General features: G+C 32.7%; 3 protein-coding genes across 3 annotated transcripts in view; 1 reads left to right on the forward strand and 2 right to left on the reverse strand.

Annotated features, from left to right (window-relative positions):
* Positions 1 to 12,559, reverse strand: part of LOC109533827 (solute carrier organic anion transporter family member 5A1) — a gene marked incomplete in the record, with an annotated part of 30,482 nt that extends 17,923 nt beyond the window's left edge. The window contains 1 exon segment of the mRNA XM_048661592.1: positions 12,346 to 12,559.
* Positions 12,560 to 12,905: 346 nt separating this feature from the next.
* LOC109533829 (COX assembly mitochondrial protein 2 homolog) lies at positions 12,906 to 14,511 on the forward strand. Its single transcript, XM_019899297.2, has 2 exons — positions 12,906 to 13,076; positions 14,270 to 14,511. Exons 1-2 carry the CDS (start codon positions 12,996 to 12,998, stop codon positions 14,432 to 14,434), a joined length of 246 nt encoding a protein of 81 aa, XP_019754856.1. The 5' UTR covers positions 12,906 to 12,995; the 3' UTR covers positions 14,435 to 14,511.
* Positions 14,502 to 16,231, reverse strand: LOC109533828 (Golgi phosphoprotein 3 homolog sauron). The gene has a single exon (XM_019899296.2). It carries the CDS (start codon positions 16,131 to 16,133, stop codon positions 15,276 to 15,278), a length of 858 nt encoding a protein of 285 aa, XP_019754855.1. The 5' UTR covers positions 16,134 to 16,231; the 3' UTR covers positions 14,502 to 15,275.
* Positions 16,232 to 17,481: the final 1,250 nt, after the last annotated feature.

Here is a 17,481-nt window from a genome sequence, read left to right on the forward strand (position 1 = left end):
CGTGAAAAACTTTCGTTGGACGAATTTTCTTGTAAACTTCATATTTACTGAGATATCGCACTTTGACGCACTAATGAGCAACCCTGTATATAAATGGGTCATCGCATTATCTCCAAATAATACATTATATATTGAATATATATTTTTTCTTTTTAGAAGAAACGCTGCACATGACACGCTGAGGACCGCATAATTGGGAAGCAACTTGAGGAGGCTTATATCCAACAATGGATTGAATAGCTGTGGCATGATGATGATTTAATTTTTATGATCATTTACAATTCCAGCTTACAGTCGCTGATTAACAGTACAATTATTGATACTGATATATTGATGTAAAATATAACATTTTCTGTTATTCTGAAACTCTGTCAGATCTTTTATTTTTTTGAAAAAACGTGTTTTTTGCGTCTGTAAATCAGACAGGATATTCATTTTGATCATAATCTCATAGGATGATAAATAATTATTCTTAACTCTTTGTAAATTTACCCTTTTTTGTGTTGAGGATAGAGAACATGAAAACTCCTGATCCTACTAATTATTCTATTACTTATTATTCAGATCCTCATTCCGAACATACCAGGGTGCATTAATAATGTTCCTTAGTACCCGGTTCTGGAACACTTGTAGGCAATTGTAATTGTCTAGGCCTAATGTCCTATAGGCCATATGTCCACACTGGTTGTTGGACTTGTTGGTAAACCAGTAGTCTGTTTTTGATCGAACCTGCGAACTTCTTCCCAGCAGCCAATACATGCTTTTATATTTGAGTTTTAATTGTTCAGTCTTCATTTTAACGTGAACTTTCCATCAAGGTTAAGTTCAAAATGTTTAGTAGTTTATTTGTGAGGAATTATTAGAAAGGTTTGGTTATTTAATTCTACCGCAAGATGATTTATATTTGTACAATTGAAATGAACATTATGATTGTGATTTATTTTCATTTAATTTAATCAGCCACTGTGCGGTCTAAGCGTCTATGGCGTTTATTGCATATTGAAGATTGATAGTTGTCTCTTCTATGGAATTTCCTATTGCTAGAACTGCAGTATCATCAGCAAATATAGTGTGGGACTCCAGCTTTTATGTATTTTACCTCCGAGTATTCGTTCTCTTGTTTGATTCTGAAGGTTCGTTGGTTTAAATATGATTCTAATAGCTGTGCATACTGTAATGGAAAGAGTGCCTTTAGTTTTTTGATGAGGCCATCATGCCAAATTCTATCAAACGCGTGGGCGACGTCTAGAAAAACGGCAGAGCAAATATTCTTCTTTTCTAGGTACTCGTATATTGCTTCTGTTGTTCTATAAACTTGATTGCCTGTAGAATGTTTATTGCGAAAGCCAAACTGATGGTAAGGAACCATCTGTCCCTCATCAATTATCTTCTTCAGCCTTCTATGAAAAAGTTTCTCAAATAATTTTGATAACACAGGCAGAAGATAAATGGGCCTGTAAGATTTAGCTTCGTTTACAGTTTTTCCGGGTTTTGGTATCATAACTACATCTGCCGTTTTCCACAACATAGGAACGTGTTTCAAGCGAAACGATGCATTAATTAAATGGGTAATTTTAATAATCCTTTTTTTTTGGGAGTTGTTTGAGTATGCCTCCCGTAACTAAATCACAGCCTGGATCTTTTTTGGAATTTATGTTTTCTTTTATTTCTCTAATTACCTCCTTTGGTGTAACTGAGTTTATTTCTGATTTTTTGTGTTATTTTTGTTTGACGACATTCTGCCTGTTTCTCGTTTGGTTGGAAAATACTTTCTAGGTATGTGCCAAATAGAGCAGCATTTTCTTGTCTCTAGCCCATGTGCCACGTTCTTCTCAAATTGGAGGAATTGGTTTTATTGGTAGGTTTAATCTCCTGGTGATTTTCCACAGTGAATAATCTCAGCTCTGATCATCAGTTAGTTCCCTCAGGTACCTACTTGTTTATTGACTTATTTTTAATTTCTTGAGTTTCCCTTTTTAGTTGTTGGGTTAGGTTATTTCGTATAATGATTTTTATGAGATTTCTATTTGAATACTGACTGAACAATGGTTTGATCCCAGGACCGGTTTCGGACCTATTAGTCTACGTAAAGACTGAATAATCAGTCACTAAACTGTAAATGATTTAACTTTCCAGTAATCGTGAACCAAGAGATTAAAAATCAACGCAAGTCTTATCGGTAGGCACATTGAACAAAATAAATAAAATGAGCTTATCATTATAGAAAATTATTATTAAAATAATCTCTTCAAATTTATTAAAAATAAATTAATTATCCGATATTTACTGCTTTGTATAGATTGAAAACAACTGCTAGGATACAAACGTGATATTCACTACTAAAATGAACAACATTTCAATGCGTAGTGATTAAATATATGTAAGTTTGAAATGTTAAATCCGAATACTAGTCTCATTGTTGTACTAGCTTAAGATAGGCAAGATGGGTTATAATGCAGAGGGTTTTATGGTTTGCTTCTTTAACTGACCCACTTTCTCGGTTACTAATATACCCGTATGAAATCAGATTTATTTTATGAATGAGGAAATAATTTACCGAAACCATTTCCGGAATTTTCACACTTCCCGTCTCATACGAAAATTTCAAATATTACCCCTAGTACTTTGAAATACGTAATTTGAACAAAACAACCTAAATATGACAACGATTACATACAAAACTATAGACTTTCGTAGTCGGCAATGTTTCGATTATAATAATCTTTTCAGACTTTCGACTATAGAGGATGGTACATCTGATCTAATATGGTTTCATTGTCTTTCAAACTTTGAACGAGTACTAACCAATTTCTACTACCTTATCTCCCATAGTTTTTCGCATATGCTATTTATTTTAAAAAGTTATTGCTACAGTTCTTCGTATAAAACACATATCTTGTAACTAACCATAAATTAAGAAGCCGAAACTGGATAGACAACCTTGTATAACAGAACTTTCATAGGAAAATTGCCTAAGTAGAAAAAGCATAACGCTGATTAGCAATCGAATCCAGACCAGCGACCAGACAGTAACAAATTATAATATTGCGTTAATACTATTCGCAGGCCGCCCACCTTAACTCATAAGGTAATTTGGCTAACTATTGATTTTGGGACAACCTATAATTGATTGATTGACTCTTGGGCAAGCCATTAATTTACTGAAATATGATTGACCATCCTTCTGATTTCGTCTGAAAACAATTTATTTTCCTCAACCACGGAAAATTCAATACAGTGTTTTGTTGACAGTCATCTCATTCACAGAAAACTAAATATGTTCAATAGGGTAACAAAGCTCTTAGAGGGTTTCACTGATATACAGCTCCACAGTAAATTTTCAGAGATTCAAATGGCTGTAAATGTTCAAACAGCTCATTGAAGAATGATTTTGAATCATTCTGAATGTCCTATACAATTTAAATTTCGTTCCTTCTTTGTAAATCTAAAAATACACCGCAGTGGGAAATATTGATTTTGAAGCAATATTCAATTTGAAAAAATGTATATAAGCTTTTATATATTAACCTTTAAAAGTGCAATATTCTGATATAGAAAGGGAAGTAGGTGTGTATAGGCTGTGATGATAATTCATAAATCATGGTGCTGTTGCTGCTGCTGCTCGCCGTTTCAAAACAAGCATTATGTATCGAGGACTTTTAATTCTAATTTTACATTAAATATGTATCAGACACTGAAAAAATGCACATGTGTTTTAATGAGTTAGTTACAATTAAGCTTTATGGGTCCTTTCGCCAAATTTTACGAGCTTACTGTACCGTTAAACATATGAAAATATATTCATTTATTACAAAGCCTAACCGTAACAGTCGCTTTGAAACTCTCAATGATAATATAGTTGGAAAGATTCACTAACAAGCGTATACATGACTGGCTTCACCTCTCATTAATAACAGTAACAAATACAGAACTTCCTCGTCATATTTAGAAGTAGAAGGCATCTTAAAGATAAAACTGGAAGGCCGTGTCGCTTTATCTTATCATTATTTCAAATCAAATGCCATTTCTATGGCGATTCTATGCCATTTAGGTCACACTATGTCTTTGCAATAGCACTGTAACATAACTAATGTTAAGATACTTTCTTGTACGAAGGTTTGGCACAATGGAAGGTGACTTGCCTAATTCGCGGGTAACAGAAAACCGGGGTATTTTATAGCCATTGATTTTTCCTTGATGAAAACGCGAGGTCAAGGTATCTGCATGCAAGACTATAATCAAATAAATCAGGCTGACAAGAGAAGCAAACCCATCTTACCAGAAAAATGAAATGGTCCGAAAATTAGAAATTAGATAGTGAAAAAATTTGCGTAATATAAAAAGAGTAAACCATTTTCAAAGACAATGATCTAACAGTTTAATCATTAACATGCAAGCTAGGTGAGCGGCTACAAGCTGAAAGAATTTTTTACATAACTATGTACTCATACACATTAATATGCATGTATCCTTGTTCATGCCATTAGCTAAATAACAGTCATAAAAATTGTTACAATTGTGAATCTAGGTATATCGGAGGCTTTCACTTAATAAATACATATACAGATGCCATGTTTATGTTTAATGCAGTTGGTTTTAGAACTAATTCTTCAAATATAACGAAAATTGGACATGACTTATTTTTATTATTTGCTGTTACTGTTATCCGAGATCAAACTATTTTGTTTTCCTGCTGATATTATTTTTTAACAAGTTTTGCGTTGATTTAAAAAAAAATTCACACAACGGAAACTTGTTTAAAGAACTACGTAAGTTTGGATATACACTGTATGCAAGATAAGTATAGGAATTTCGGAAGTCGTAAATAATACGAATTTGGTTAGATCGAGATGAAGTTATAGTTAAAAAAGACCATTAAAAAGATAAAAGAACAGCGCTTTAAAAGCTTTGATTAGAGTTTTCGAGTAATCGGAAAAAACAAATAGCATTGCATCAAAGCTTGAGCAAAAAGTAGTACACTTTCTGATTGCAACCTTAAATCAGCCGTAAGAACACGTTTTCAGTTTATGCCTTGACGTTTATTTTACAAGAAAATAGCATCTAATAGATATTTTTTTAAATACCATCCTGTTTAATGACCAGGAAATGCTAAAACTCCGTTCTTCTAACACATACATGTTAACAAAATAAAATACACGATTCGCTGCACAAGAATTTCGATGACTGAAATATTTGAAAATCTACTGGGGATATTTGAAAAAGAAAAAACACGCATTACAATATGATCACGGACATTTTCGTAGGACTGGGTATCTCAGTGAGTTTTTAAGAGTTGGTGCGCCAACACAACGCACTGGCGCAATAACTGTGTTTTTTGCCTCCACACTGGTTCGAGAGAAGTTAAATCTAAGTTGCGGCTAATTAAAAAAAAACGTTTCTGCCAAAGTGAGTGAGACGGCTTGATGGCGTGTTTGGTGACTGCGTAAATTGCGTCAAAATTTTCAAAAAAATCAGTTCGGCCAAACCGAGTAGAATAGAACGTGGCCAAGGCGTGTGTTGGAAAGAGCACATATTAATCTGTGGATTTTGAAAGTTTCGTCTTTCTGCGATATTATGGATGACGATTTGGGAAACCTTCCAACTTGGGCTGCAAATGTTTCTTCGTAAACTACACTTCAAAAATGTGTTTCTGCCAAACTAAGCAAGATTAAACCAAGATGAGAGTTTTAGTATGAAAGTTTCGTATTGGCACCATCATAGCGAATAGAATGGGTGCAAAGCAAAAGTACATTAGCCAATTTCTGCGAATCTACCAGCGATGGAACGATGCCAAGTCATTTAGTGACATACAAATGTGTTTAATGTAGACGTTGGACCGAACCCTTCAGGCACAACACTGGTTTGAACCCAAAAAACATTCTCAACTGGCCCCTTGACAGGTTTTTCCAAAAACCAGTGTCGTTCCCGAAGGGCTCGGCACAACAAATACATTAGACACTTTGAAGTGTCAAAGTTGTGCCAAGCCTTTCGGGCACGACACTGGTTTAGAGTCAAAAATACTCTAATTTAATCCTGGGTAACCCAGTGAATTTTCAGGATTTGGCGCAGTGCGTGTGTTATAACTCATTAACCGACGAGTTATAACTCATTGACTCAGAGAACGGCAACAACTCAACACAGTGTTACCCAGGCCTACATTTTCGGGCCTCAAAAATGATTCATCAATTGGGTTGCAAAGTTTCGTAATTTATTGTAGCGTCTGCGATTTAAGTGTGTTCGTTTAACTACAGTACATACAGTACCAGTACAATAGTACTAGATCCGTGTTTGAAGTTTATTGGATATTAACTAAAAAACTAATCAAGTCACGGCCACATGTTAATATATATGCATATCGCTTACTTCAGAATGAAATTAACTTGAAAAAATATTATACATTTTTATAAGCTTTTATACATATTTAAAAAAAATTTACAATGGTTTCTAAGAAATAAAACCTCCAAGCAAAAAAAACTATTGTTAGTTGATGCTAACTTGCTATGAAAAAGCGTTGTCCGTTTTGCATCAACGTCATTTTGAAATTCTAAAGTTAATGTTTTTTCCAAATAAATCAGAAGCAGAAATTTGGTTCAGAGCGCAATTTCAGTAGTCTTTCCTTTGCGCAATTTTTTTTCTCCACTTAGCAGCTTCTGATATTCTAATATTTTTTTGCGAAAAAACGCAGTAATTTCAGAAAAAAAAATCCCTCAACGGCTACTAAATATACTCAAAAAAACTTACAGTAATGTTCAGTAGTATCAGATAATAGTGGCTTTTTAGTATAAGAAATCTTCCATTTTCTTCTGCAACATTCTCACACACAAAAAAACAATTCAAACACCGGGTGTCTCAAAAACAATTTTCAAACTCATATTTATATGGACTTTTGAATTAATCAATTTTTGAATCCTAAAAGACCTACAAAATTCTGCAATAAAAAAACTGTACAACTCTGTTTATATTAGTTAAACCTGACGATAAGATTTCCTTACGAATGCATTAATGGGTCTGATAGACAAATATGATACTAAACAATATTTCGGTAAATGCTTTTTGGAAATCCAGCATCTGGTGTCAAAGTTGAACGCAATTTACGTCAGAAAAAGTTGATTGTGTGTGGTTAATCAGCATAGGACAGAGCTGGAAGAGATTTCAAATAACAAGACTTTTATTTAACTCTCCTGCATCAGGTTTTATCAGATGCTGACTTGGGAAAACGACGAAGACAAGCGCTCCTCTGTTTACATTGTGGGACATACTTTTTCTTACATCTGCTGATATCAGCAAGAATCTTATAAAATATTGAGCTCGGACGAAATATAAATTGATTACGTATTGAAAATTCTTCTATCCAAATCAAGCCAAATATTATATAAAACTCAGTCAAAATACCGTTAAGTACAAATGGATCCGTGTTAATTGATTGCTTCTTTGGAATCCGGTAAATAGTTTAGCCACGGCCAGTTGAAATTTATCAAGTTAAATAATTAGCAAACATTTGAAAATACTATTACAGTGGCAGAAAAATTTAGGGCAAGCGCAGCGTCATTTTCAGGGCCTTAAATTCGCATTTAATCTAAAGCATGAAGCATGCAAACATTTAATGTAATGCCAAAGGTTACGAGGTTTAAAATTTATTGCTGTTGATTTTAGCTAATGAGAATTTACTTTCTTGGTATATCTTTTAACTTAAATTAAAAACAATACATTTATAACTAGTCACACCTTTAAATGCAGGTATGAATAGTTTTTATTTTATAGAATATTTTTCTTATATATATGTACATACATATATATACAAAAACTTTCAACTCCAACGACAGAAAAAATTCTCGAAATCAAATTTTTTCACCGAACTCGCTCAGAATTTTTGACCAGCTTTAAAAAAACCGACTCACTAGTAGTGGATTGCATTTAAAATTGTATTGCCACCTGTATATGTATAATATTTATTTAGCTAACACTATGGAACAATTGAACTTTACAAGGACATAGTATCGCGTAACGGAACGCTTTGTGGTTTTACCGAGGATTTTCCTTCTAAAACAAACAATTTACAAATCAATGGGACAAGATATTGTAAACAAACGCGTGAAATCATGTTTTGTTTGATAGGGAAAACAAGCACATAAAAAGTTTAATTGCAGCAGAAGAACAAATTATAGCTGTCAATTTGAAATTAAAGACTTTCCTATTGTGCACTTAATCTACTTTAAATACCACGGCATTTAAATTAAAGAACAATCATTTTAACGTTTGTCGCTCTACAATTTGTATCCTTCGTCAATCACAAAACAAAAATATAGGTATAACTTTCTATTTTATTTCGGAGTGTATTTCGTTAACACCATTGTGAAATAGTGGTCTTGTTTTGTCATTAAAGGCATTATTTCCTTACATTCAACCTTTCAGGCAAGCAATAGCATTCATAATTAAGGTGCTAATAATTTTAGGCTTGAAGGATTTTTCACCTATACTTTCTCGGTTTCAGTTGAAATCTGAAGGCTAACCGAATGTTTAAAGCCAAAACCTCAGACATTGCACCAAAACGTTCCGACTTTTTAATTTTTTATCAGACTTTTCGTACAAATTGTTTGCAACTGATAAAAACCTTCAAATATACAGAATGTTTATAAATATGGCTCATTGTTTAGTGGTAGATATTTCACTTAAAAATACGTTCTCTCATCAATCACGTCCAAGAAAGTTTTCTAGGAGCAGATGCAAGGTGTGCGGAAAATGCATAGACAATGTAAGACTACATACTACAATTTCTTGGCTCAAAATAAGTCAATTTAGGCCAACTAGCCTATAAATATCCACAATAGATTTGCTTCGTAGCCAGAGACTTGGAAAATTTATGAAGCATTTTTGAGTTTGAAAAACGATTATTTTGACATCTGAATGATCTTTTAGCTTTTTTAAGCTTACACATTCATTATGTTTCACATACATCACTTTTGAGAGTAAATCGAACTGAATGAGAAATATCCGTACAAAACTATTCAAATTAAGATTCAGAAAACCGAGTAAGGAAGAAGTTTGTTTGAGGAACTTGTGGTAAGTACACCGAATGTGAACGGGATCAACACGTAGCTACTAATTATTGTCTAAATAATTTTGTTAGTTCTTATCTTTCGCTCGCTTGTCATAGGTACTTGCCCAGTACCAGACCCACAGTGAATATGCACTGAACGTACGGAATATAATAATATACCTAAATGAAAGGAAAGGCATGACTTTAGACCGGAGAGTATTTGATGCATCCATCATCGATTATCAAACGTTTTTCTAAACAATGCTGGTGCAAAGATATTATTTCCAGCCCGTCGAAATTTTAATTTTCAAAATCATTGAAGCAGTAATGGAGGTGCAGCAGCTGACCGCCACGATCACCAGCTTTGAGTCAACGATATTTTATTACGGAAACATGAAGCAAATGTATAAATGGATGCAAGTAATTTTATCGATAATCCGAATTTCTGTTGGAATGGAATTGCACCGACCAATTTCTCATTCAATGTTTGTCCACCTGTATAACTGAATAATCAGTACCTAGAGCGTGTTTTATGAGGAAAGAAAAAATAAATACCACTAGCTTGAGGTTTGAACAATAATCAAAAATATCTTAGCTTCGGCTGTTCAGAGTGTTAACATGTAATTTACCAAATGGAACATGATTAATTTTGTTTAAACCGCGTCGAGATATTTCAACGAAATTATGCAGAGATGAGTAGCTAAGAAGTATACATCTTCTGCAATAAAAAAATTTAATTTTTGCCTATTGCATGCGTACCAGCAAGCTATTAGCAAATCTTTAAAAGGAAAAATATTTCCACTTCACACGGTATTTTTGAATTATAACAATTACTTTTAAAATTCGAGTCTCTACCGAGTGACACATCAGTTTAAACACAAAAATAATCTCTATCCAATGATGAAAGAAAAAATAAAACTGAATGGTCTGTTATTTCCGTGTTGACGTATTTTTTGTACTTTGTTTAATTGTTCAGATTTAAAAGATATTTATAGAGGTTTGTTTTCAAATGTGCGTTTTGATAAAATTTAACATTTTGCTTTTTTAAATTAAATATCAACGCTCTGTACTTCCGTAAAGGATTATTGGGCTATCGTTTAGATAGCAAACTACAGTTTTTTTTTTCACGAGGAATATAATGAAAAACATATGCAAACGAACGTTTGCATATCTACGGAAATGTGTCCAACTTCTTTCATTATGTTGGAAACATTTCCTGAAATTTTATTATGAAATAGGGAAACTAATTTGACCTTTTAAGCATCTAAAATTGACAAATTTACTTTTGAAACACAAATAATCATGTTAAAGTTGAGTTTTCAAAAACCAGTTTGCAATTGTTTAGATTGTATACTGCTATTATTTCAGGTTCGTGATCTTCACAATTCACAAGTCCTTCATATTTGTAATTAAAAAAAAAAACACATATTTCGTAAGTTCTTCTTGGTTCTTACCGTAAATGTAATGTTATTAACAGCTATTTTAATATACTGTTAGTGATTATAAACTAGAAACCAACTAAAATATTAATATTAGTCGATTGCAGAAAATAATGAACAGTCTCCAGAAATGCATTTTAGACATATACAGAGTGTTTCACAGTTGCTCAACTTGTCAAAAGACATTACCCAAAGCTAGAAAAAATAGGAAAACTTCATGCGGTGACATCCCAGAAAGGATTTTTTTCAAGACAATATAATTTATTATGTCAACAATATAATTGTTAAAACATTGTAACATTAGAAAACCGAGTAAAAAAGAAGTAATGTACTATTTTCAGATCGTTTATTTGATTATTGTATAAAATTATCGAAAAAGCTACAGGAAAAGAACCGACTTAGTCACTTTGTACGCCTAAAGCGCCTTCGCACGAACCCATATCATTTTGTATGATAATATAAATATTTTTTCTGGGTGGTAGAATACCAGCTAGGCTCAATTTTAAACAGAATTTGAGGTAGATGAAGTATTTCACCGAGACGAAACCGAACACTTTTCGACTTGATTGCCCCGATGATTTTATGAGCCACAGATTAATATTTCATTAGGCAACATTTCGGAGTAAATCAAACAACTGAAGAAATACCGAGGAAACAATGTGAACGAACAACTGTAATAAGGGTCAGGCATGAACGGTTTCGGTAAAAATAAAACTGGGACATTTAAGAGAATTTAAATTCTTGTAAAATCGAGTTAAAAATGAAAATTCTCTGTGCAATATAAAAACAATGAAATAGCCCCGTTTCCATGCAAACATCATAGAAAATACACGTAGTCTTTTAGACTGAGGTCACACATGTTACCTCCTGCTGCATGCACAGATGCAACTTATCATGTCCAAATCTTTCTTTGCTTAGGTAGGTTTAAAATAAACTAAATAATATTCTCCAAATACATTTAAATAATACTTGTTGCAAATATAAAGTTGGCTATTGAATTCAGCAACAAATAGCTGATTAGGATTTTACTTTATTACCTTCATGGATATTTTATAAACTTTAATTCACTTTATAATCAAATCATAACTCCTATTTGGGATGCTGCTTGGTGTCGATTTATTTATGATGATTTTCAACCGTTGGTGATACAAAATGTAAAAGATAACGTGGAAAGAAAAGTATTAGATATTTAGATAGGAAGCATCAGATTTGTAGTGCATGTTCTGTTACTTTTTTCGCAACATGATAGTCACGAAAATTAAAAAAAAAATAATTAAACCTAAATGGCGATAATGTGTAATAGTGAACATGCAATGAAGATTTGAAATGAAATCTTTATTGCGTGCCTACGTATTTAATTAGTGACTGAATGTGAGTGATTATATGATTGTCATTACTTATTGTGAAACAGTTTAGTGCAAACCCTATTTGATCTAAATTTAGACCTTAGAAAAATGTGCAATATAGCGCATTAGCATAAGCTGCTGTAGTTTTAATAGAAAATTGATTACCAATATAAACCAAAGCTGCAGCTTGGCAAACAATCAGCTGTAAAATAATATTGCAGAACTGTTCCAATGTAACATACGCAGCAAAGTTAAATTAAATAATTTGTCTAAGACATTGATGATTAATATAAATTGCCAGTAGCACCGATATAAATAAATAATATAGTTAAAAAAGAGAAGGGTACAGGATATTGAGTAACAATTAATTACGACAATAAACTATAATGTACATTTTTAAGACCTTGCCCGTAACAGAATTACGATACATGGAAGATAAAACGAGCACCAAGCTACAGACAAGTATTTACAAGAGAAAAACAAAGAACTGGAGGAACTCTTTTAGTTCTTCTGAATTACTTACTAGGGTCAATGCTTCTTTGGACCATGCTAAAATCGGGTAAAAAATTGTGAATTTCTTCTAATTCCTTAGTATCACAACCCTTTTGAGATCACAGCAATATATTGAAACATTGTTCTTTCAAAAGTTTACAAAAAAGAATGTTTTGAATGTCACAGATCCGAACTCTACAAAAACCACGAACACACAGCTGTTTGTCACTGAAACGCTAAATGTCAGCAACATTTACGAACGACTCGTCGATCTCTGCTCGGGAGTTTTCGGAATACCAGAAGGGGATGTTGAAGTACAACGAGAGCCCAACATACACAGAAGTGTATATACGGTGGCCTAGGACCAACATATTTAATGACCCAATAAATTCAAAATAATTATATTTTATTTTACCAATTGTTTCTACACTTCATTTTCTTCGTTTTGCAATGGAATTTTACAAGGAAAAGTTCATGTTACTTTCGTAATATTCATATTTGAAGGAAGCATTGATTGGCGTGCACCACAGATTTTTTGTATTTGTTTCACTTAAAAAATAACACCCCATATTGTATTGAACAGATGATAACTGTCAGTTACGTCAACCGTCACATGCCTTTCTAAATAAATAAATATACAAATATATTTTAATAATTAAAATTATTTATTAAATTAATATCATGCATACCGACTTATCTGCACACCTTCACTCTGATAAGTGTAATGAATTAATTAAATTATTACGACAGTGCCGGATAGATGTAAGTAAAATAAAGATTATTTAGAAAATTAAATAACTTTATTAGTCAAAACAGCTATTTAATTTATGGTCACATTTAATTTATAACACACTATTTGGTATAAATATGATAAATGTAAATGTGCATTTAAACGCTGTTATGTAAGTGAAAATCTATCAAAGTTTAGTCACAGAGAATGAGTTTACACAATGTTCGCACTAATTGCCATGGAACTCATCTGAGGATTCTAAATTAAGAAAATATAAACCAAAAGGTCATATAAAAATGTTAATTAATATGGACATTCAAAGCTTAAACTGATGAACTGCACTCTCCATGAATCAAATGAAATCTAATGAAATAAGATGACCAAATTTTTTAGAATGGAAAAGGGGACAAAACCAGATAAAAAAGAACCTGCAATATAAATAAACCAATTTCATAAATTCAAGCAAAAATGCCCCATCTTGAGCAAAGTTACATAATTGATTTTGATTTGATTTATGTATTCTACTAGCAACCATGAAATTTTTCACCTATATTTGATCGATTGTTCCAATTTATCAGAATTTAAATATGGTCTTGCATGTAATTGCCATCGGTTTCAATATCAGGCATTTCTTTCGATAAAAACAACACAATTTTCAATGTCAGTACAATTGACTTGTGATAAAGTTGAAAAACTCCATTGAAGTCTTTTATTGCCTGTGATATATGTTCTACACATACTGGAAACATGTTATGTACAAAATCTACACTTCTTTGACAAAAGTTCAAACTCGCTAAAAATGATATTAATTTCTGGCGCTGAAATATGCTCACCTTCAATCTCTGATTATGTTCAAAATATATTAATATCTCCGGTAATTCTCCAGGATTTTCGGACATTCGTCTGAACTTGAAAAATTGTTGTGGAGCACTCATATCTTCTGGAAAACAAAAAAAAAAACATCCTGATCTAAGCAGCGTATCTACCAATTCCACATAGCATTTAACCATTTAACACACTTAAAGCATGTATCTTCTTTCAACATTTCGCCACAATAAAAAATATATAACTTGGTGCCGACGAAGCTAGATTTCGAATAGAGAAAACAATGAATATAACATGAGTAATTTACGTTTTAAACATATTACGTAATTATGAAGACACATTATTCAATATCTTGCCTAATAATTTAACATTAAGATTTGTAAATGATTACCGTTTTCAGTATCCAGCAAGACAACTTTTGGGAAAGTGTGATCATGAATACATCGAAATGACTAAATGTTTAAAGGCAGAAAGGATAGCAAGACGACAAAGAAGCATAGAACAGTCGAAAATCGAGAAAGAAAGGATGAATACTTTGTTTAAAGAACAGGCTCAAAAAAGCTAGGAATATGTTATTTATGTTGAAACTTTTGTAAATAGTGTTAGACCGTTTGAGTGAGAAATAAAGACACTTTTGAGACATTTACTTTTATTATATGACATACACTTAACTTAACATATAAATTCATACTGATGCTAACAAATTATCTTGTTTTTTAAAGAAATATTTTTGTAATCAAGCATAAGGCAGACACTGTCAGAGCAAATATTTTTAACTGTAAGTAGTTACTTGCCTTCAGAACTAAGACAAACAAGGTTTTCTATAAGGAAATATTAGTATCTGATGGGATGCAGAAATATACATAAGAATCACTACTATCAACACAAATAATTACAATTGGGAGCACAATTTCACTGGAACTTCATAAAATAATCAATGGGCGAATATCAACAGTAACTAATTATTTAAAAATACGTTGATGTTGCACAGTTTTGTCCATTTAATTCCAAAAGTCCTAAAGTTAATACTTAAAGTGACTCGATTTATAGACCTAATACTTTTCGATCAGAATTGATATCACAGTGTAAACAAACTGAAATTTGGGAAACAATTAATATGTGAGGTGAGCCACTTAACAAAATATGTATTTAACATTAGAAGCATAACTAAATAAAATTATTGACATACATAATACAATTTGCGAAAATATACCGTAAGGTTTAAAAGATTATGGAAAATAATAATACGTTTTTATTGAAGTCGTCAATAAGAGTTAAACAATTTTAGATATATATCTGTATCTTTTTTGCAAATTGTAATACATATATAATATTATTGAAACAATTTACAAAAGATATTACAAATACATTTACTATTTTGAATATAATGAAGAATTTAAACCATGCTACTTTGTGAAAGCAGCAAATACTGCCCAAAGAACCTCACAAGTATTAGGTTTATTGGCTTCCTCCTCAAAGTTTAGGTCAAGAAGTTTTCTTACTCTTTTGGTTGCCAGCTCGTAATCATCATCATTTAGGGGAGCAAAAGCATTTTCAAGAACGTCACTTGCATGGGCCAGGAATATTAAGGCCAACATCCTTTTATCCATATGATGTGGATTGTTCACCCATTTGGTAAGAACTGCATCTTGAATCTTTTTTATTAAACGAGTTTTTGTTACGTTGTCTGTTAAGGGATGCGTGGTCATATCAAAGAACAAAAAATTTTGTTTTTCAGTTGTCAGAACACCTTTTTCAACTAAGTTTTTCGCTAATCGCTCCCTGACATTCTTTAGTTGATATCGTAGTTTTAAAGGATTCCAGGTTTCGCCACTCAGGTATTCAATCCAACTTTGTACACTCTCCGGAGGATCTGTCTCTTTTAGATGTTTCAGCGCTTCATCTAGCAGAACGTCACCTACAGTGGAGTCACTTTTCACTACGAGTTTCCGAGCAAGGAGACTTCTCCTTCGCATGCCATTCCTCTCAAGTTCCACTCTGCCTCGAAGACCTAATTCGATTAGAATACAGCCCCTGAGTCCACTCGAAATGCAGTCGTTCCAAAATGAGGTGTACCCTTCTTTATCTTTTAAGCCAAGCAGTAATACCTCTTCCATCAACGTTAGTCTGGTTTCCTTGGAGTCTCCTTCGTCTACTTCCTCATCCCTGCTTGGTTTGCGCTCATCTCCGTCTTCTTTTGGTAAACCGTCACTATTTTCTCGTGCTACATTTCGCCTTTTCACAAAACCTTCACTTCGATTCATTTTTTTCAGAGCACATATCTAATTATCAAATGTTGACGTTTACGATTTTAGGGTTTTGACTGACGACACAAGGAAACTGTCTTGATCATTTACGTCGTGGGCCTTGACAGTTCGATCAGCCTTTCCCTCCTGTTGCCATATTGCGAATATAATCTGAAAATCTTTAACATTTTTCACGTATTACATCCAAATTAGCAGTTTGTACGTGTAATATAAAACACAAATTTTCTAGCCCATTTTAAACAGCTTTTACCTGCATTTATGTTAATTATAACACTTAAATAAAGTGTAATAAAAATTGAGAAAACAAAAATACACGTCTATTGCTAATCCTAGTGTGGTAGATTTGGCAATATAAAGGTCAATTACAAATTTCCCATCTACTACACAGAGGGCGCGGTTACGTTAACGTTGCACAGTTGGTGAGGGATTTAATAGAGACGTTTCGCATTCGTCCACTTTACGCAATAATATTTTCGTTACCATTATTTTATTGGACGAAAAGCGTAGTCATGAGAGCGTTATCATTGGATTATAATTTTTGAATGCTAAAGATACTAAACATTTCATGAAAATCGTCCAGAATCTAAAGTTTTACTGGCTTACAAAATATCGATCTCATAATGAAACTACAACAGGCGGTTCTTTAAAAATTCTAGAATCTTTAGCATATATTCCACTCTATAATTGTACACATTTTCAAAGAAATAGTCTGAAATCCTGATTTTTGCAAGCTTATTAAATATCAGTCTCAAAATATGTTCCCAACTGCGACCTTTTCTTTAAACACTTACATCTTTCAAATTAACGCAAGTAGCAAATTTGAAACTTTTACAATGGTTAGAAGATGCTTGTCCCTACGTATTCTCATAGCTTTAGAAAAATCAGTGATAATTCTGATTTTTGCGAAGCTAGTGAAAATCGGTCTTGAAATTGTTGATTGCACTCAAAGCGCTGTCTCGTAAAAACTCGCATATTTAAAAGTAATACAAGTAGCAATATTTGAAGCTTTTATCATATTTACAAGATGCTTGGCTTTACACATTCTCAAAGTTTCAAAAAACACGTGTAGATTTCTAAATTTTGGCAGCTTAGTAAATATCAGTCTCAAAACGGATAATACTCATCTGCGCTCTGTCTTCAAAAATTCCCTTTTTCAAAGCTAAAGCAAGTAGCCACTTGGAATTTTCCCTAGATTCAGAAGATTTCCCTAGATTCAGAAGAAGAAGACACTACACACTTTTGGAGTTTCATAATCGTCCGGAAATCTAATTGTTGCGAGCTTACTAAATATCGAACTCACGCTAGAAGCTTTTACTCAACTGCGCTCTATCAAGAAAAAAATTAT

Source organism: Dendroctonus ponderosae, unplaced genomic scaffold, assembly GCF_020466585.1.
Source record: "Dendroctonus ponderosae isolate FM_Combo_2020 unplaced genomic scaffold, Dpon_F_20191213v2 Dpon_F_20191213_1, whole genome shotgun sequence".
Taxonomy (NCBI): Eukaryota; Metazoa; Arthropoda; class Insecta; order Coleoptera; family Curculionidae; genus Dendroctonus; species Dendroctonus ponderosae.

What these genes read in the sequence shown, in the direction of transcription:
- LOC109533828 (XM_019899296.2), bottom strand. Translation starts at nt 16,133, where the DNA reads ATGAATCGAAGTGAAGGTTTTGTGAAAAGGCGAAATGTAGCACGAGAA.
- LOC109533829 (XM_019899297.2), top strand. Translation starts at nt 12,996, where the DNA reads ATGCATACCGACTTATCTGCACACCTTCACTCTGATAAGTGTAATGAA. An exon ending in TACGACAGTGCCGGATAGAT is followed by an intron (nt 13,077 to 14,269) that starts GTAAGTAAAATA and finishes TACCGTTTTCAG; the next exon opens with TATCCAGCAAGACAACTTTT.